At 33.2% G+C, this 18,839-nt stretch overlaps 1 protein-coding gene across 2 annotated transcripts; it reads right to left on the bottom strand.

The window, feature by feature from the left end:
* Positions 1-6,168: 6,168 nt before the first annotated feature.
* LOC144551035 (uncharacterized protein At1g08160-like) lies at positions 6,169-17,733 on the bottom strand. Of its 2 annotated transcripts, none has more exons than XM_078298833.1 (3): positions 16,713-17,733; positions 6,668-6,821; positions 6,169-6,533 (listed from the first exon to the last, which is right to left on the bottom strand). In XM_078298833.1, the coding sequence occupies exon 1, from the start codon at positions 17,535-17,537 to the stop codon at positions 16,716-16,718; it is 822 nt and encodes a 273-aa protein (XP_078154959.1). In that variant the 5' UTR covers positions 17,538-17,733; the 3' UTR covers positions 6,169-6,533; positions 6,668-6,821; positions 16,713-16,715. The 2 variants fall into 2 exon arrangements, with proteins under 2 accessions (XP_078154959.1, XP_078154966.1); XM_078298840.1 differs by having other exon boundaries at positions 6,687-6,821.
* Positions 17,734-18,839: the final 1,106 nt, after the last annotated feature.

Genomic DNA, 18,839 nt, shown 5'->3' with positions numbered 1-18,839 from the left:
GTTGAAACCCGCCTACCTTACGTGTGATGCATCTACATGTGAAATTTTTAAATATTCGAATTAATTTAGTATAAAGTCAAGCGGTCAAAAAACGTTCAAAAATGAATGCACTAAAATTAATTTATTAACCTTCTAATTTTGACCGCTTGACTTTATATTAAATTAATTTGAATGTTTAAAAATTTCACATGTAGATACATCACACGTAAGGTAGGCGGATTTCAATGGTTCGGATTCGTCATTTGAAATTGATTTTATGAGTTTTAGAGTTAAGCTCACTTAAGAGCACTCTAGTTCTACTCCTATTTCTATTCATGAGTATTCTAGCACAATATACAAATTGCAAACACAAACCATACTTATATTTATTTTTGATGTGGTATTGTCAAATTAAAAAATTCAAGTGTACACAAAATCCAAATAATACGCTGATTGGGATTTTAAATACTGAGCTAATTAAATTATGGGAGAAGTATCACAATAAGGGCGTGTTCGGGGACGGAGAGGAATAGAAATGGGAATGAGATTGTAAAATTTTTGAACTAATTTTACTGTTCATGTGAGAATTTTTTTTTTTTTTTTTTTTGAGTTGGACATGATGTATTCTAAAGAGAGATGCAAATTAATTTTTTTTTGGAAAACAGTTTTCAATCAAAGCCAATTACCATCCCTAATGAAAACCTAGCAACATATCACATAAAATAGCAATCGGCCACTCCATTCTCAGCATTATAATTACATTTTAAAAAATGCGGTTGGTAAAGGGTCCCTCTAACCTTTAGGGGTGACCTTAGCCGTGGTCGAAAGGGTAGGTAGTCCTTTAGCGACTTGATGTGATCAAGTTGGAAACGAAAAGAAAGTACCCAAGTAATCTTCTAAAACCATCCAATGTATCCACATTTGACTCGCCAACAACCAGCCCTTTGTCCCATTGCAAGAGCCCCACTACCCCATATCTCACTCCACTATTGAATTATCTTTATTTTAATTCATATATAATATATATATATTTATTATCTTTCGTTATTGAACACACACACACACATCATTTCTTTTATCACCACCCACAACTTTGTCACCAATTTGTCTGTTGCATGCTATGAATTATCAGATATTGGCTTGTGGTTTAAAAGATTAAATTATATATAGCTAGAAAGTGGAGGAATTATGCTTAGGTTATTAGGTTAACAAACGCTAGCTTGATAGTAGGTATTTAGGTGCACTATTAGAGATAGGCAAGGGGCAGAATTAATGGTCGCCTTAAAATGATTAATGCTTGGGAAAGTGTTGGAACTACTATTCCACTTTGCTTCAATTTTAGAATTTGTAGGTATATATATGAAACCTGAGACCAAATATATAGGACAAATGGGAAGCTTAGTTTGGTTAATTATTGATAAATTTAAGGCTTAATTGTAGCAGTTCATAAAGTAAATTAGTTTTTAAAGCCAAATTTATAATTAGGAATTTGCTTTTTATCATACTATGTTAAAAGAAGTTCAATATATATAGAGTAATTAAGGCCTACCATACATTGTAATGCATAGACATTTATTTACATTGGATTATAAATCACTGAATTCAAAGTCCAAATAACTGATCCAAACCGTTCATCTTGTTCTCCATATTAATATGTGTTTGGAGACCAAATTTTACATTTTTTGGAAATTTTTTACTATTTGTTTTTAGATTTATTTGAAAATCGTTGTTTTCCAGACAAATCTGGACCATAAGAAAACAATGATTTTCAATAAATCTAAAAAAATAGTAAAAAATTTCTAAAAAATATAAAATTTGGTCTCCAAACATATATTAATATGGAGGACAAGATGAACGGTTTGGATCGATTATTTGGACTTTGAATCCGGTGATTCATAGTCCAATGTACAAACATGCCTATGCATTAATTGCAATGTATGGTATTGGTAGCCTTACTCTCTCTCTCTCTCTCTCTCTCTCTATATATATATATATAAAGAGAGAGAGAGAGAGAGAGAAGGGTTCAAATGCCTCCATTTTTAAAAACTTAAATAACTCAAAGTTTAAAGCTTAAACGTCAAAATAAAATCGTTAGATGTGATCTATTTTATTTTCTCTCTGTGTCCATAAAAAATATCACATTTTAATTTTACTTTTATGTGAATCAATAAGTTAAAAAATCAACGTTTATAAATTATCCACATTAGTATACATTTTTACAAGCTCAAGATGACAACCAAAACAGAGTTGAAATGACATAATTTTTTACATGTGCATACATAATGATGTAGTTAATATCCAACGATTTTATTTTGAATTTTAAGATTTAAATTTTGAGTTATTAAAGCTTTTAAAAATAGAAGCATGATGGAGGCACAAAAGATGGAGGCATTTGAACCCTCCTTATATATAGGACTTGGCTACGGTGCTATGGGTTGCATAGAGGCCTCCCGTGCTACAGCTCAATATTTGAGTTTTCAAAATTCTAACGGTCGATCCGAACCGTTCATCTTGTTCTCCATATTAATATGTGTTTGGAGACCAAATTTTACATTTTTTGGAAAATTTTTACTATTTTTTTAGATTTATTGAAAATCGTTGTTTTTCAGACAAATCTGGACCATAAAAAACAGTGATATTCAATAAATCTAAAAAAATAGTAAAAATTTTCCAAAAAATGTAAAATTTGGTCTCCAAACACATATTAATATGGAGAACAAGATGAACGGTTCGGATTGACCGTTAGAATTTTGAAAACTCAAATATTGAGCCGTAGCACGGGAGGCCTCTATGCAACCCATAAAATATTAGCCAAATTCCTTATATATATATATATATAGAGTTAGGCTGGGGTGCTATGGATAGCATAATGGCCTCTATGCTACGGCTCAATATTCGAGTTTTCAAAATCCAAACGGTCGATCCGAACCGTTCATCTTCTTCTCCATATTAATATCTGCTTGGAGACCAAATTTTATAATTTTCTGAATTTTTTTACTATTTATTAAGCCACTTTGAAAATCGCTAATCCAACGGTTTTACTGTTTTGTGCAGCCACCGTTGGATCAACAATTTTGTAAAATACTTAATAAATAGTAAAAAAATTCAGAAAAATGTAAAATTTGGTCTCCAAGCAGATATTAATATGGAGAATAAGATGAACGGTTCGGATCGACCGTTTGGATTTTGAAAACTCGAATATTGAGCCGTAGCATAGAGGCCACTATGCTATCCATAGCACCCCAGCCTAACTCTATATATATATGAGGAGGGATCGGATGACACCCTTTTTTGGTGACATCGGATAACATTGTACATTTTTAAACTTTTCAAAGTTCAAACAGTTGATCCAAATCATTCAACTTAATGGATATGTTAAAATGTGCTTAGAGACCAAATTTTACATTTTTTGGAATTTTTTTACTATTGATTAAGATGGGTACAAAATTCAATGGTCTGAATTTGACTAGTTTTTGTACCCATCTTAATAAATAGTAAAACAATTCCGAAAGATGTAAAATTTGGTCTCCAAGCACATTTTATTGTAGAGATCACATTTAACGGTTTGGATTAACGATTTAGACTTTGAAAATGTAGAAAATGCTTGTTGTAACTTGTTGTAACTCAAAAATTATTGTAACTTGATCCCTCCTCATATATATATATATATATATATATATAGGATTTGGCTAATATGCTATGGGTTGCATAGAGGCCTCCTGTGCTACGGCTCAATATTCGAGTTTTCAAAATCCTAACGGTCGATCCGAACCATTCATCTTGTTGTCCATATTAATATGTGTTTGGAGACCTAATTTTACATTTTTTGGAAATTTTTTACTATTTTTTTAGATTTATTGAATATCGCTGTTTTTTATGGTCCAGATTTGTCTGAAAAATAACGATTTTCAATAAATCTAAAAAAATAGTAAAAAATTTCCAAAAAATGTAAAATTTGGTTTCCAAACACATATTAATATGGAGAACAAGATGAACGGTTCGGATCGACCGTTAGGATTTTGAAAACTCGAATATTGAGCCGTAGCACGGGAGGCCTCTATGCAACCCATAGCACCGTAGCCAAGTCCTATATATATATATAACATGCAGTATTTCATAGCACAATAAAATTATTTATATTAAATTTCTCATCATTTTTTTTTCGCAAAATTGTATCTATCTTCGTCGAGAATACAGTACATAGTATATACTATCCTAATTAATATGCTCCGAAAATATAATAGGGATCAACGCATGTCAACTGAAGTAAACGGCAAACGCGGCAGGTATAAGGGACAGGATAAGAGAGGAAGCTTCTCCTGGGCCCGGTAGCTTTTAATATAAAATAAAAAGTGTGATAACTGACAAAAGGTTGCGTCTTAAATTATACCATGAACAACCACAAGTGTGACCTAAGACATCGCAATTATTCATATTGCATTATTAATTATTTATTATTGCAATCTCCAGCTTAGTTTTTATAATACCAACAAATTATATGCACATGATATGCTTTTTATCATGATTCGCCAATGTGTGAAACCCCGCACGACTACGCCACAAAAAGTGCGATCAATTTCGGTTAATCATTGACTTATAATAGCTCCTAATTAAAGTATCATTGAATTTAACTAAAAACAAAGAAAAGAAAATGTAGTTTTGAGCGTACTTCACATTCCCCTTTCATTAATTACATTGCAGAGAATGCTTTTTAAAATGTTTATTATTTCTAATTTATCAATCAAATATGAAATTAGAGGTTTGATCCCATCTTATTTTCAATTATTTGTTTTTATTATATCGCAGAGATGACTATGAGATGACAAAAGAGAAACACAATATAATAATGAGATTAAAATTTTCAAATTACTCCAATATATTTTACTCGATTTTGAATATCCCTCACATGAAAGATGTTTCATGTAACTTATTAACCTCTCTATTTTTTTTAGTAAAGGTTGGAGATCAAGCCATCAAACTATTTAATACTCTTATAATACAACAAATAATTTTTCCTATATGGATTTCAAATTCATGACTTTTTACATAGAAATCATGTATCTTTGCCACTAGACCAAAGACTAGTTCTTTATTAACCTCTGTATTATATCATGTTTTAAAATGAACTTAACTCTTAATAATTCTCTAGCAAAAGTGAATGAAATCCAGGAGCAAATTCGGTAACAAACACATCCAATAAATGGAAAGAAAATGAGAATTAACATAGGATTTCGCCGTAACAACATATCTATCATAATTTTATTTAAACTCAAACAAAAAAAAGAATCAGACATCTAATGGTTCAACACTCATCATCCATAAACAAACAAAAGTTGGTCGCGTACTTGGCAAACTTATCTTCTTATGTACTTTATTTCTTGTCGAGATCGGAAGATTGTGCAAAGATCTAAACGATCCAATCGATGTACATATAAGTTTTTTTTCCTAGAAAAGCCGATCAGGTTTAAAATTCAAAAAATACGGTTTGAGTGTTGTCCTAGTTAATGAGATACTAGGAGAGATGTAAGTCCTTATTCCATCTTAATAAAACAGTTAGATCAATATATTGAACGATGCTAATGCAAAATCAATGAACTAACTATAGCATATATCTACATTGCATGATCTTTAATCATATTCATTCAAAGCAGGTCTCACGAACTTGGAAATTAAGTTCCAGTTTTTTTCTGCAATAGCTGATTTTAAGAAATGCAATCACCTAAAATCAGAACATTCCAAATTATACTGCACCTTTGACCTTGCATCTGAAAAATATACTGCATTTCATTTAGTACTTACTGGTACTGAATCTGACAAGGCACCAACCATAACAGTGCCAATAGTCAGTAATCGGAGTTTGGCCCAAATTTGAATTTTGTTTCTTATTTATTCCCAAATTAACCTACATTCCTAAATCCTCACATCTCAAGCTAGGGAGATAAATTGATCTTACCATACCAGTACTCAACTGTCTGGCAATAATAATATTTTTTTTTGAAAATTAATGGTTTTAAATGCCTACTAACAATTTCATTAATAAAAAATTGATTTACAACAAGTCAAATGACTCTCCTTCTTAGATCTAAACTCATTTATTCTCATGTAATCATGTAAAATAATAATATGGTTGAGGTGTATCCTTTTTGCTTAAACCATCACTTCCAAACACCAAAGATGTATTGCTTTAACTTTTTTTTTTTTTTTTTGCCTTTATTCTTAAACAAGTCAAAACAATTTTTCCTTTATCAAACATAAATATCTGTTCCTGCAGCCACTGCCAATAGTTGTCTAATTCCTGGTATAAAGAGGTGGAAAAGGAATTGTTTCTTACTAGCTTTACCAGATTACAAGGATCTCAATACCAGTATTTTCATAGTAAAGCTTCATAAACATGAGAGTTGTTTCTATTTAGATTGTGTATCATTGAATCTATCAAATTTTTCCCAAAGTAACTTCTTGAATATTGAAGCTGGGTCGAATTAGAGGGTTCACTATCACACTGCATGCCGACTGCACCGATCCAGAACCTGAAATACCTAACATGTATTGGGTACCTATTATTTTTTTTTTTTGAGCAAAGGTTGGAGGTCAAGCCACCAAACTATTTAATACCCTTGTTATTATAACAAAGGATTTCGAACCCATGACCTCTCACATAAAGACCATGTGCATTTGCTCTATTGGGTACCTATTATTATACCCATAACCTATCCAATATTATTTCTGATCTTTACAACGATCCCTGTTCTCATTTAAATTCTGTACCAAAGAAAAGCCTTCTCTCATCAAAATTGGACCGGTAGAGAATTTACGTAGCGAGATGAACCGATTCCTTCCAAACCCTGTTATTATTTTCAGAAGGCAAGAAAATTCTAGTTAGAGATAGATGAGGTCTTAACAAGGCTTAAGCAATCCTTAACAGAGTGAAGACCTTAGTGTAACTTTTTAAAGAAATACTAACAAGGAGAGGAGAGAACCAGCACAAGAGCAGTAGCGTCAACAAAAGTCAACATACTATCGGGAGGTGGGTCTAGGAGGGTTAAGTGAAATGAATGTTGACTCCCTCCTTTTCAGCCCCAAACAAAATTAGAATATTTATACCTTTTAAGCCCTCTACAAAACCCAATAGAGAGAAATAGAGATAAAAGACATGGGCCTCCAGACAACCATACGTTACTGTCAGAATTTCAGTGTCCACAATATTGTTTTCAGTTATTCAAAACTCCAATTTGAGAGGAATCAAGAAACAAAATCGGAAAGTTCGCAACTTTGAATTAGGATCAGCTAAAATTTCTAACCCAGATTTCAGAATCCTGAAATCTTTCAGGAGAGAAAGAAGAGAGAGGAGAGAGAAAGAATTTGAGAATTCTGAAATAGGGGCAAGGATTTCAGCAGATAACTCTATAAAAGAGAACCAAAAGAATTCTGTATATATATCCATCTGTAAAACCCCCGTCTACTCTCTTTATTACTTGTGGGTAGATAAAATTAGGGCTGTAAAAAAAGCTCGCGGCTCGCGGCTCGTGGCTCGTGGCTCGTGGCTCGCCTCTAGCTCGCTCACTAACAGTTTGCTCGGTAGTGAACTGAGCTGAGCCAGGGGTCAGCTCGGACCGGGCCAGCTCGGCTCGTTAAGCTACAGTGAATTTAGGGTTTAGTCCCGTATAATTTTAAGTCTAGTCTCATTTTCAAAGGTGCAATTATGCAAAATTGATGTATTTTCGGTTTGGGAAGAAAGGATATGGCTTTAGTTACTTGAAGATGTGCCTGCTGGACAATTTCTTAAATTTTTTGAATGAGATTTCTTATTTTTTTATTTTTGAATTTGTATAATAGCAGTCCAATAAAGCTCAGCGAGCCAGCTCGTCAGCTCGCGAGCTAGCTCGGACTGGCTTGTCACAAGCTGAGCCAAGAGTTTTGGCTCGGATGACCTAGGTCCAGCTCGCTCGGCCCAGGTTCGGACCAAAATAAACGAGCCGAGCTAAGACCCAGCTCGGCTCGAGCCAGCTCGTTTACAGCCCTAGATAAAATAACTTGGAATTTATGCCCTCTTTTGTTTTCGTATGATTTAAATAGTAAGTTAACTTATAAATTGTGGCACTTCAAGCTAAAACTGAGACTCAAATAGTACATTCCCTAATGTCAATCAGTCATAAACGAAGAAAATGATCCAGTAATGTTTTTTTAATTTGAGCAGGTGCACTTACACGTATACAATCTACTGAGAGTGACCCATGGCTAAAATCAACGAGTCAATGAAGCCATGCAGTTGTTAGCATGGCCTAAGACATACAAATTTTTTCTAATTTATGGAATTTCGAAACAAGTCCCCCGTGGGTAAGGATACTAGTCTTCAATTTGAATCATGCAACACAACACTGAATCAAACAGATCATTCAATTCACTTATGTTGGTCTCTTATCATGTATGGGTTCGACATGACACCGACAATTGTATCCTAGTAAAAATTGAATAAACATCGCCCAATATCACGCTGTGTTGTGCAAAGCTGCATAGGGTGCGATATGTATGTTCGTATTTCTAATTGAATTGAATTATCCTACATGAATTGTGAAATTAATAGAGTTTTACAATATTATCTTATGCACACCAGACTGAAGGTTCATCTCACAACAGTCGAACACTATATTCTTCGATGCAAAAAACCCTCAAAACCAGACAAAGCTTATTTAGCTGAGAGTGTCTCAATCTCAAGTTGTATACACTCATAATTTCTTCTCCAAAAAAACAAAAGTGATGATGAACAGAAATTCCCATGGACAGATGGACAGATTGAGGATTATATGCACCACAACTTAATATCTCAAGGATTCATCTCAAACTTTGCATTCATAGCCATGTCAAGTAACTCCAGTTGAGTTTTGATGAAGTAGGAATATTTCTCTCCAAAAACCAAGAGTGAAAATAACCAATTTAAGCTACCAGCTGGTTGAATCTGAAATTGGATTTGAAAGATAATTTCGACAGCACAACCCCAGTGCCAAAAAAAGGTGGCAAAAGACAATGCTCTATATATGCATTATGAAATTTATAGTAATAATGATTTTACCGAGGGCTCGTAATCCTTGCGACTTTGCCTGACCTGATGGGTTAAATGGACCTAGACTGGAGTAAGCATTCCTATACCGCCTGCAGGTCATGATCCAACAGAATTGAGGATCTTTATAATTATTTTTTATTACAAAATGTACCTGGAATGTACAGAGCTTATAAAAGCTAGAGAATAAATAACTACAGGACAGCGGTTCAAATTTCATAACCTGGACCCCTGCCCATTCCAGCAGACTAACCAACTCAGCTACTGAAATTCTTAGACTAACCAAAAATTGCCAAAATCTTAGCAGGACACAAAATACAAAACACAGATAATGACATCCAGAGCTTTTAGAAAACCAAATATAATCAGAATTACTGAATTATAGTCATGAACAAGTTTGACCTCTACTTGCAAATACAACTTTTCAGTGTCCTATACATCTTGTGCTAGACATTTGGATCCGCACCTTATTTTTTATTTTATTTTTGGTTGTGAAACACACTTGCGCTCTCGAGCATGTTGTGGACTAGACTTTTGCTAAACCCGGAACGGGTAGCACCCGTTTTGCCCGGCCCGTACCCGTTACCCGTGGTACCCGTACCCGTTGCCCGGGTACAAACGGGTAGACGGGTAGACGGGTACGGGTAATAAACGGACCGGAGAACGTGATTTAAAAAATAACCCGTTGTACCCGTACCCGTCTACCCGCCAACCCGTACCCGCCTACCCGTACCCCTATACCCGCCTACCCGTACCCGTACCCGTACCCGTTACCCGTACCCTTTACCCGGTTGCCCGTACCCGTTACCCGTACCCGTTACCCGTTACCCGTACCCGCCAACTTTACCCGTACCCACTTTTGAAATTCAAATTTTGAATTGTACCGCCGGTTCAAGAGGGGCCCGGTCCGGGTCAAATCAAACCCGGCCGGACCCACCCGGGTCACGTCGGTTTTTTTTTTTTTTTTTTTTTTTTTTTTTTTTTTTTTTTTTTTCAAATTTTATTCCCTCTCCAATTTTTTCTTTAAATACACCCCTCTAATCCTCTTCCTCTCCACATTCTATTATTCTAACTCAAATTCTCAAATTCTCAAATTCTCAATCCCTCAAACTCAATCTCAAATTCTCATTTTTCATTATTCTCAATTTTTAAATTTATTTTTAAAAAAATATATAGTTGTAATTTAATTCATTTTACCAATACGCAAACGGAATTAGAGGTTCGCTAAACCCGTTACGGAATTACGAAGGTATCAAAATTACAAAGTTCGGCACCTCCCGCAAGATTTTTCCGCGAAATTTAAAGGTTAGATTTATTTTATGTTAGATTAATTTATTTTTGTAGAGTAATTTAAAATTTGATATTAGATTTATTGTTGTAGATAAATGTATAATTTAAATTGAATGTTAGATTTAGTTTATGATAGATTTGTTAGATTTATTTAATTTATGTTAGATTTGTTAGATTTATTGAATGTTACAATTATTTAATTTATGTTAGATTTGTTAGATGTGATTATGTGAACTTGTGAAATAATTAGATTTATTTTGAATATGTTAGATTTTATTTTTGAAATTCGGATTTATTTTTAATAGGTTAAAAAAATATGTTAGATTCATTTTTGTTAGATTCATTTATTTTTGTAGAGTAATTTAAAATTTGATATTAGATTTATTGTTGTAGATAAATGTATAATTTAAATTGAATGTTAGATTTAGTTTATGATAGATTTGTTAGATTTATTTAATTTATGTTAGATTTGTTAGATTTATTGAATGTTACATTTATTTAATTTATGTTAGATTTGTTAGATGTGATTATGTGAACTTGTGAAATAATTAGATTTATTTTGAATATGTTAGATTTTATTTTTGAAATTCGGATTTATTTTTAATAGGTTAAAAAAATATGTTAGATTCATTTTTGTGAATATGTGAAATATTTTGAATATGTTAGATTTATTTTTGAAAATGATAAATTTATTTTGAATAAGTTATATTTATTTCGAATATGATAGATTTATTATGTGAACTTGTGAAATAATTAGATTTATTTTGAATATGTTAGATTTATTTTTGAATAGGTTAGATTTTATCTTTGTTTTTTCAAATTCTTTTTTTTTTCTGTTTTTCCTATTTTTTCTGTTTTTTTCCAGATTTTTTTAATTTTATTTTTTTCTGTTTTTTTTAAATAAAGTTGTATTTGAAATTCATTATATAATTAGGTTAGATATATTTGTTGAATATGTTAAGTAATTGTATTTATTTTTGAATATGTTAGATTTATTTTTCAATAGGTTACATTTTATCATTGTTTTTTCAAATTCTTTTTTTTTTCTGTTTTTCCTATTTTTTCTGTTTTTTCCAGATTTTTTTAATTTTATTTTTTTCTGTTTTTTTTAAATAAAGTTGTATTTGAAATTCATTATATAACTAGGTTAGATTTATTTGTTGAATATGGTAAGTAATTGTATTTATTTTTTAATATGTTAGATTTATTTTTCAATAGGTTAGATTTTATCATTGTTTTTTCAAATTCTTTTTTTTTTCTGTTTTTCCTATTTTTTCTGTTTTTTTCCAGATTTTTTTAATTTTATTTTTTTCTGTTTTTTTTAAATAAAGTTGTATTTGAAATTCATTATATAATTAGGTTAGATATATTTGTTGAATATGTTAAGTAATTGTATTTATTTTTGAATATGTTAGATTTATTTTTCAATAGGTTAGATTTTATCATTGTTTTTTCAAATTCTTTTTTTTTTCTGTTTTTCCTATTTTTTCTGTTTTTTCCAGATTTTTTTAATTTTATTTTTTTCTGTTTTTTTTTAAATAAAGTTGTATTTGAAATTCATTATATAACTAGGTTAGATTTATTTGTTGAATATGGTAAGTAATTGTATTTATTTTTTAATATGTTAGATTTATTTTTCAATAGGTTAGATTTTATCATTGTTTTTTCAAATTCTTTTTTTTTTTTCTGTTTTTCCTATTTTTTCTGTTTTTTTCCAGATTTTTTTAATTTTATTTTTTTCTGTTTTTTTTAAATAAAATTGTATTTGAAATTCATTATATAATTAGGTTAGATATATTTGTTGAATATGTTAAGTAATTGTATTTATTTTTGAATATGTTAGATTTATTTTTCAATAGGTTAGATTTTATCATTGTTTTTTCAAATTCTTTTTTTTTTCTGTTTTTCCTATTTTTTCTGTTTTTTTCCAGATTTTTTTAATTTTATTTTTTTCTGTTTTTTTTAAATAAAGTTGTATTTGAAATTCATTATATAACTAGGTTAGATTTATTTGTTGAATATGGTAAGTAATTGTATTTATTTTTTAATATGTTAGATTTATTTTTCAATAGGTTAGATTTTATCATTGTTTTTTCAAATTCTTTTTTTTTTCTGTTTTTCCTATTTTTTCTGTTTTTTTCCAGATTTTTTTAATTTTATTTTTTTCTGTTTTTTTTAAATAAAGTTGTATTTGAAATTCATTATATAATTAGGTTAGATATATTTGTTGAATATGTTAAGTAATTGTATTTATTTTTGAATATGTTAGATTTATTAAAAATGTCATCTCATCGTGATTCGGTGCAAGAAGATATCGCGAGAATGTCGGCCGATATTTTTGACCCCGAAATACCAACTACAAATTATCCACAAGATTATTCACAAAATTTTTTTGATAGTTCCTCTCAAATGCCGCCACCTAATTATCCACAACCTCCCCAAAATTATCAAAGAAGAGACCAAATGCTACAAACAAATTATCAACAAAACCCCCAAACGGGTGCACCGTATTATACTTCAAATGATCCAAACACATTCATTCCACAAGAATCACATCAACTACCACCACCGTATGCATATGGAGGCACTTCTTCCGTTGCATCGTCGAGTCAACTCAACCCCCCTATTTCAGGTACTCCTTCGACAAGTGTCACTGAAATTCAAGAAGAAGGTCTCGCTCCTCCTCCGCCAATTGTCCCCCGCCCCCCACAACAACCAGCAGCAAAGAAGGCTAGAAGACCTCCCGAATACAACCAATATTGGTTTGAATGGTATGATGTGACCAAAGATGACGACGGTTACTTGAAAACTCTTTATTGTAAGGTAGACCATTGCAAGAAACCTTATTTTGTTTATAAACAAGCTAGTGGTATGAGTAGCTTTAAAAGACATGTTGATGTGCATATTAGAAAGGGTGAAAACTATAACCCGAATAATACCCCGCAAATTCAAACTCAAATCACCCCGGATGGTACTTTAACCAACCCAAAATTTGATGAAAAAAGAATGCTTAGTGAATTGGCCCGGTACATAACCCACAAAGCCCAACCAATCAGTATGGGTGGTTGCACAGCCTTTGCCCGGTTGGTCATTCGGGGGTGTGCTCAACCAATGTACAAGAGGATGCATCATAGAAAGTTGGTTGGTGAAATAAAAAAACAGTTTACAACCATAAAAGATGACCTCAAAGGTACATTTGCATATCAATCCAACAAGGTCTCAATTACCTCCGATATATGGACTGCTGGTAAACATGGCCTTGGGTACTCTTGTATTACTGGGCATTGGATCGATGATCAGTGGGTATTACAAAAGAGGATATTAAGTTTTCGAGTGTTAGATTCCCCGCACACCGCAAATGTAATTTTTAAATCTATTATTGAGGTTTTACAAGAGTATAACCTTAAGAGGGATATGGCTAACAAGGTTTTTTCAATATCTTTCGATAATGCTAGCAACAACATTGCTTCCATTGAAATTTTTAAACGGTCACTAAACCCGATTATGAATGGTGAAATGTTTCACCAAAAGTGTGCTTGTCATATACTTAACCTCGTCGTGAAGGCGGGACTTAAAACAGAAGCCATAAAATTATTGATAGTTAAATTTAAGGATGCCCTCAACCACATTGTTTCAAACCATGAAAGAAGACAAGAGTTTGCGAAGTTGTGCGTAACCTATCGAGTAAGCAAGTTGAAAGTACCTTGGGATATAGATACCCGTTGGAACTCAACCTATAGGATGTTGAACCGATGCCTTCCTTATAAAGCTGTCATAGGGGAGTTTTTGAGGGGATCCACCCCTCAGGCAATGCAATTGGAACTCACCGTTGGGGAATGGGACCAACTAGAAAGGCTTTCAACATTTCTAGGAACCTTTTTTGAAGCAACCGTCAAACTATCCTGCTCGTATTCACCGACGGCATTTGAGTTGTTGGGGCAAATCTATCAAATTTCCAAGGTTTATCGTATTTTGGAACAAGCAGAAACCCACGATAAATCTCTCACACCGATTGTAGAGGCCATGAAACTAAAATTTCTAAAATATTGGGAAGATGTACCCCTCTTGGCCATTATTGCAAGCTGCCTCAACCCGGCATACAAGAAATATTACACGATCAAAATGGTTGAAGCGTACAAAGATAATCTACATTTAGTCGCAACCGGGGTCGAGGCATACGTGGATGCGAAGTTCGCTGAGATGTTTAACATATACAACTCAAGAATTAGTGGCAACCAGAACCCCTCTTCGTCCCGGGCTGGTCCTAGGTATGAATAAATATACATTATGCTTTTAATCTTTATTATTTATAATATCTACAATATTTGTCCACTAATTTTTTTTTTTTTAATAGTTCCACTTTCAGGAGCACTAGCAGTAGTGGATTGTTAGCAGATTTTCAATCAGATAGCGAACCGCACGCATCCACAAACGAGTTAGTGAGCTATTTGAATATGCGCAACGAAAATGAAAACGTTGACATCATGACGTGGTGGAAGAGGAATCAAAGGTCTTATCCAACACTGGCGATGATGGCCCGCGACGTCTTTGCCGTACCCGTGTCAACCGTCCCTTCAGAAAGTTGTTTTAGTTCGGCGAACAGGATCCTCTCCGACAAACGCAGTAAATTGGGTCCACATGTTTTTGAAAGACTTGTGTGCTTGAAAGATTGGATTAATGCTGACGAGCGCAACCAACATCAAGCTCAAGAATCATCTTCTGCAGCTGATACTGAAGAAAGCGTTACCGAGCCGCAGCCTCAACCTAATTCAGATTCAGACGGTGCGGAAGAAAACGAACAATGGTATATGAATCCAAACTACTAGATAGGTAGTGTCGGTATAATTTTCTAACCTCTTTTAATATTTATGGTTATTTTAAAAATTATAATTTCTAAACATTTCAATTAGTTTTTAAATTATTCATTTTAAAGAACAATTACTAACAAAAAAAAAGTTAGAACTCTGCCTATGTTATTTTACATAGCCGGTCCCAAGCCCGGAATAAAGGAGGAGGGTAACTTTTATTTTTTAATCTATTGTTTTCAAATTATTCATAATTATTTTTAATGTAATAAATTAATTTAAGATATTATTATTTATAATTTATTGTTTTTATTATAATGAGAATTTGAAAATAAAATAAAATGACTTGCTTAAAGAAATAAATAAATAGATTTGTACTTAGCCGTATAAATATACAAATTTTCGTACGAATAATTTTTATATATAAGGTACAAATTTTATTCATTTATAAATTATAAAGACGCGACTTGATAATTTCATGTATATATATACTCTATTTGATATCGAACTATTCATATTATAAAAATCGAATTATAAACACGTAATAATATTTATACGACACTGTAAAAAAAACAGAAAAAAAATATTAAACAAAACAGGAAAAAAAAACAGAAACAAAGACAGAAAAAATAAAAAAACGGAAATACAAAACTGAAAAAAAAAACTGAAAAAAAAAAAACTGAAAAAAAACAGAAAGAAAAACAGAAAAAAAAAACAGAAAAAAAAACGGAAAGAAAAACAGAAAAAAAAACAAGGAAAAAACAGAAAAAAAAAAAAAAAAAAAATGGGCGGACCGGACCCGTACCCGGATACCCGGACCCGTACCCGCGGTACCCGTACCCGTCAACCCGCAACGGGTACGGGTAATAAACGGACCGGATATACATTTTTGGAAATTTACCCGTCTACCCGTTACGGGTTTTACCCGTACCCGACCTACCCCTTTACCCGTCCTACCCGTTACCCGTAACGGGTAACCCGGAACGGGTCACGGGTTACCCGTTAGCAAAAGTCTATTGTGGACAATCACCACGTCCTTGTGTGACATATTACCTTCTTCTGCTGTAGATATCAACGGTTGTAAAATTGGAATCCCAGCACAAAAACATCCTAGCTTGCATTAGAACCCCCATTATGTTATTTCTATTAGAAAGAAAAGATTTTTCTTTAAGCGAACAAGTCAACTAATTAAAACAGCAAGCCTATAACAAAAGCCTTACACCTCTCAAATTCCTAATGTACAATTTATTTTTTAAAATGACCCCAGCAAAAACTACTGTTAGAAAATGTACTGTTAATATTTTCCAATGAAGGAACGACTTGCAAATAAATTAGTCCAGCCAACAACCAAACGAGTTCAAAATTAATGCCTCAAAAAGGAATTAACATCACATCAAACATCTCAATGACATTTTTACTAAAAATATATTATGGCTTACAATGAGATAAGGTGACTGCATTGTTGATACTGCTACAATTACTTAATCTAGTCAATCATAGCCAATTTATACTCTTATGATTTCGTAAAATACTAAAACGCTCAACTAATCTAAATTTATTTCAAAACCAATATACAAACTTACCAGTCATATACTGACTGTGCATTGTTTCGGGGCACCCAAAAGTTTTCCTGAAGTTGCAGTCGAGCTGTTGCTACCAGTGATACCAATAACCACGTCATCACAATAAACCCTCATCACATGCCTTCTAGTTCGCCATCCACCCGAGTTAAAAACCACCCAGGAGAAGATCCTAACCTGAAAATGCACACCTCCATTATCCTTCCCTCTTTCCAATTGAATTCCCTTTGTGACATCACCGCTGACATACTGGCCTACTGCCACCAGATGTGCACTGAATTGTGTCGTATTTTCCTTTTGTTGATAGAAAGGAGAGAGATTGGTGTCAGCTAGGGTTTCTCTGAGGTAACTGATGTCAGTAGAGATGTCAGAATAAGTGACGCTGAGCTTGTGGTTAGGGTTTTGAACGGTAAAGGTTAGGGAGATGTCAACAGAGACGGAGGTGGATGTGGAGACGTTAAAAGAAGAGACGGAGGCAGAGGAAACCGAGAAGGCGGGGAGTCGGGGCCGGAGCACGAGCCAGGTGATTAAGGTGACAGCACCCATGGCTAGGAGGAAGACGATGGCGATCATGACCAGGCGGCGAAGGCATAAAGCGTTGCGGGAAGGTTGAGAGTACAAACCAGGGTTGTAATTAGGGTTAGGGTTTGGGTAGGCGGGGTAAGATGGATTCGGGTTTCCATAGTAGTATCCCATGGCGTGGGGAGGTGGCGCTGGGTAAGGGTAGGCGGAGGCAGCCGGCGCGGCAGCTGCGGCTGGGGCTGGGGCTGGAGGGGCTGGGTAGCCCATCACTGGAGGCTTCGGTTCGTTGTTTGTAGATGTACTCATACCGGAAACCGACGAGATCGAAAACCAAAACGAGGGGTGTTAATGCAATTGATTGAGAAATGGAAGATGAAGGTAACAGATAGCTTGTAAGCGAGGATAGAGATGAGAAGAGCGGAGGAAGTTAGTATATAGAATTAGACGATCAAAGATCCATGGAAGGAAAGAGCGATCGAGTGATACATTTTTAGTGGGAGAAAGGAAGAGTCTTTTAGATTTTGTCTGGACGGTGGTGATTGACGAATCTGGGGTCTAATTGCGGTCCGATGTTGTCAAACCCCTGGGAAAAGGAAAACCATGTCTGGGTGGGCCCACACGGTGAGTGCCAGCATTCAAGGCTTCAAACATAAGATTAACATTTTTGGAATCTAGATCCTTTGTGGTGACATCAAACTTTAGTTTCCTATAGCAATCCTTTCACGTCCGGGCTTCCAATTTTATGTTTATGGCAAGCCGAATTCGTCGCCCACCCACCACGCAATCTGGAGTGTCCGTAAAGTTACAGAAGAATTGCATTGTATTATTAAAATGTTATGTGTAGTAAGATCTTGGACGATCTATTCTCTTCCACGTCAATCTAAGATGAATTCTAAATTTAAAATCTATATTTTAGATGAGATCTATATTTGTCACACCTTAAAAAAAAAACAATTACAGCTTATGATATCTCGCCTAGGACTGCTAACGGATCGGATATTATATATCCAAATCCAAATCCAGATCCGTATTCTAAAATTTAACACCGATATCTGATGTCCGTACGGATATAGTTTTAAATTTTAATTATATATACTTTATACTTTAATATATATTATAAAATAAAGTTATGTTATTTACTATTATAATTAATTAAATATTATAATCTTTGATCATTTTTAATAAATAATAGTATTAAAAAATGAATATCTTATCTGCATTGTATCTGTATAATATGTATATGTATTCGAAAAATAAACAAAGATACTGATATATATAATTTTACTACTATTCGATTTGTATCTAATCCGTAAGCGAAGTAACAAAAACTCCTTTATAATGTTTTTTTTATCAAATTCGAACTAATATATTTAAATTAACAAAAAATATATTTTATGTATATAATTAGTAACATAAGCAATGCTTATGAACTTTAAAAGTGTGACATATGTATTTAGAAGAAGTTTTAATTGGACGATCAGTTCACATCAACTTTGATCTAATTGTATGCTTAATTTGCATCAGATGCAAGTGCATGGTTAGGTCTGAAATCATATTAAAGTTTAATGTTTAATTGTATTTTTTTTTTATTAGGAGATGGAGTATTGT

This window comes from Carex rostrata, chromosome 1 (assembly GCF_964058835.1).
Source record: "Carex rostrata chromosome 1, lpCarRost1.2, whole genome shotgun sequence".
In the NCBI taxonomy this organism is placed as follows: domain Eukaryota; kingdom Viridiplantae; phylum Streptophyta; class Magnoliopsida; order Poales; family Cyperaceae; genus Carex; species Carex rostrata.
The sequence above is the reverse complement of the archived record's forward strand: the minus strand, read 5'-3'. Positions and strand labels throughout refer to the sequence as shown.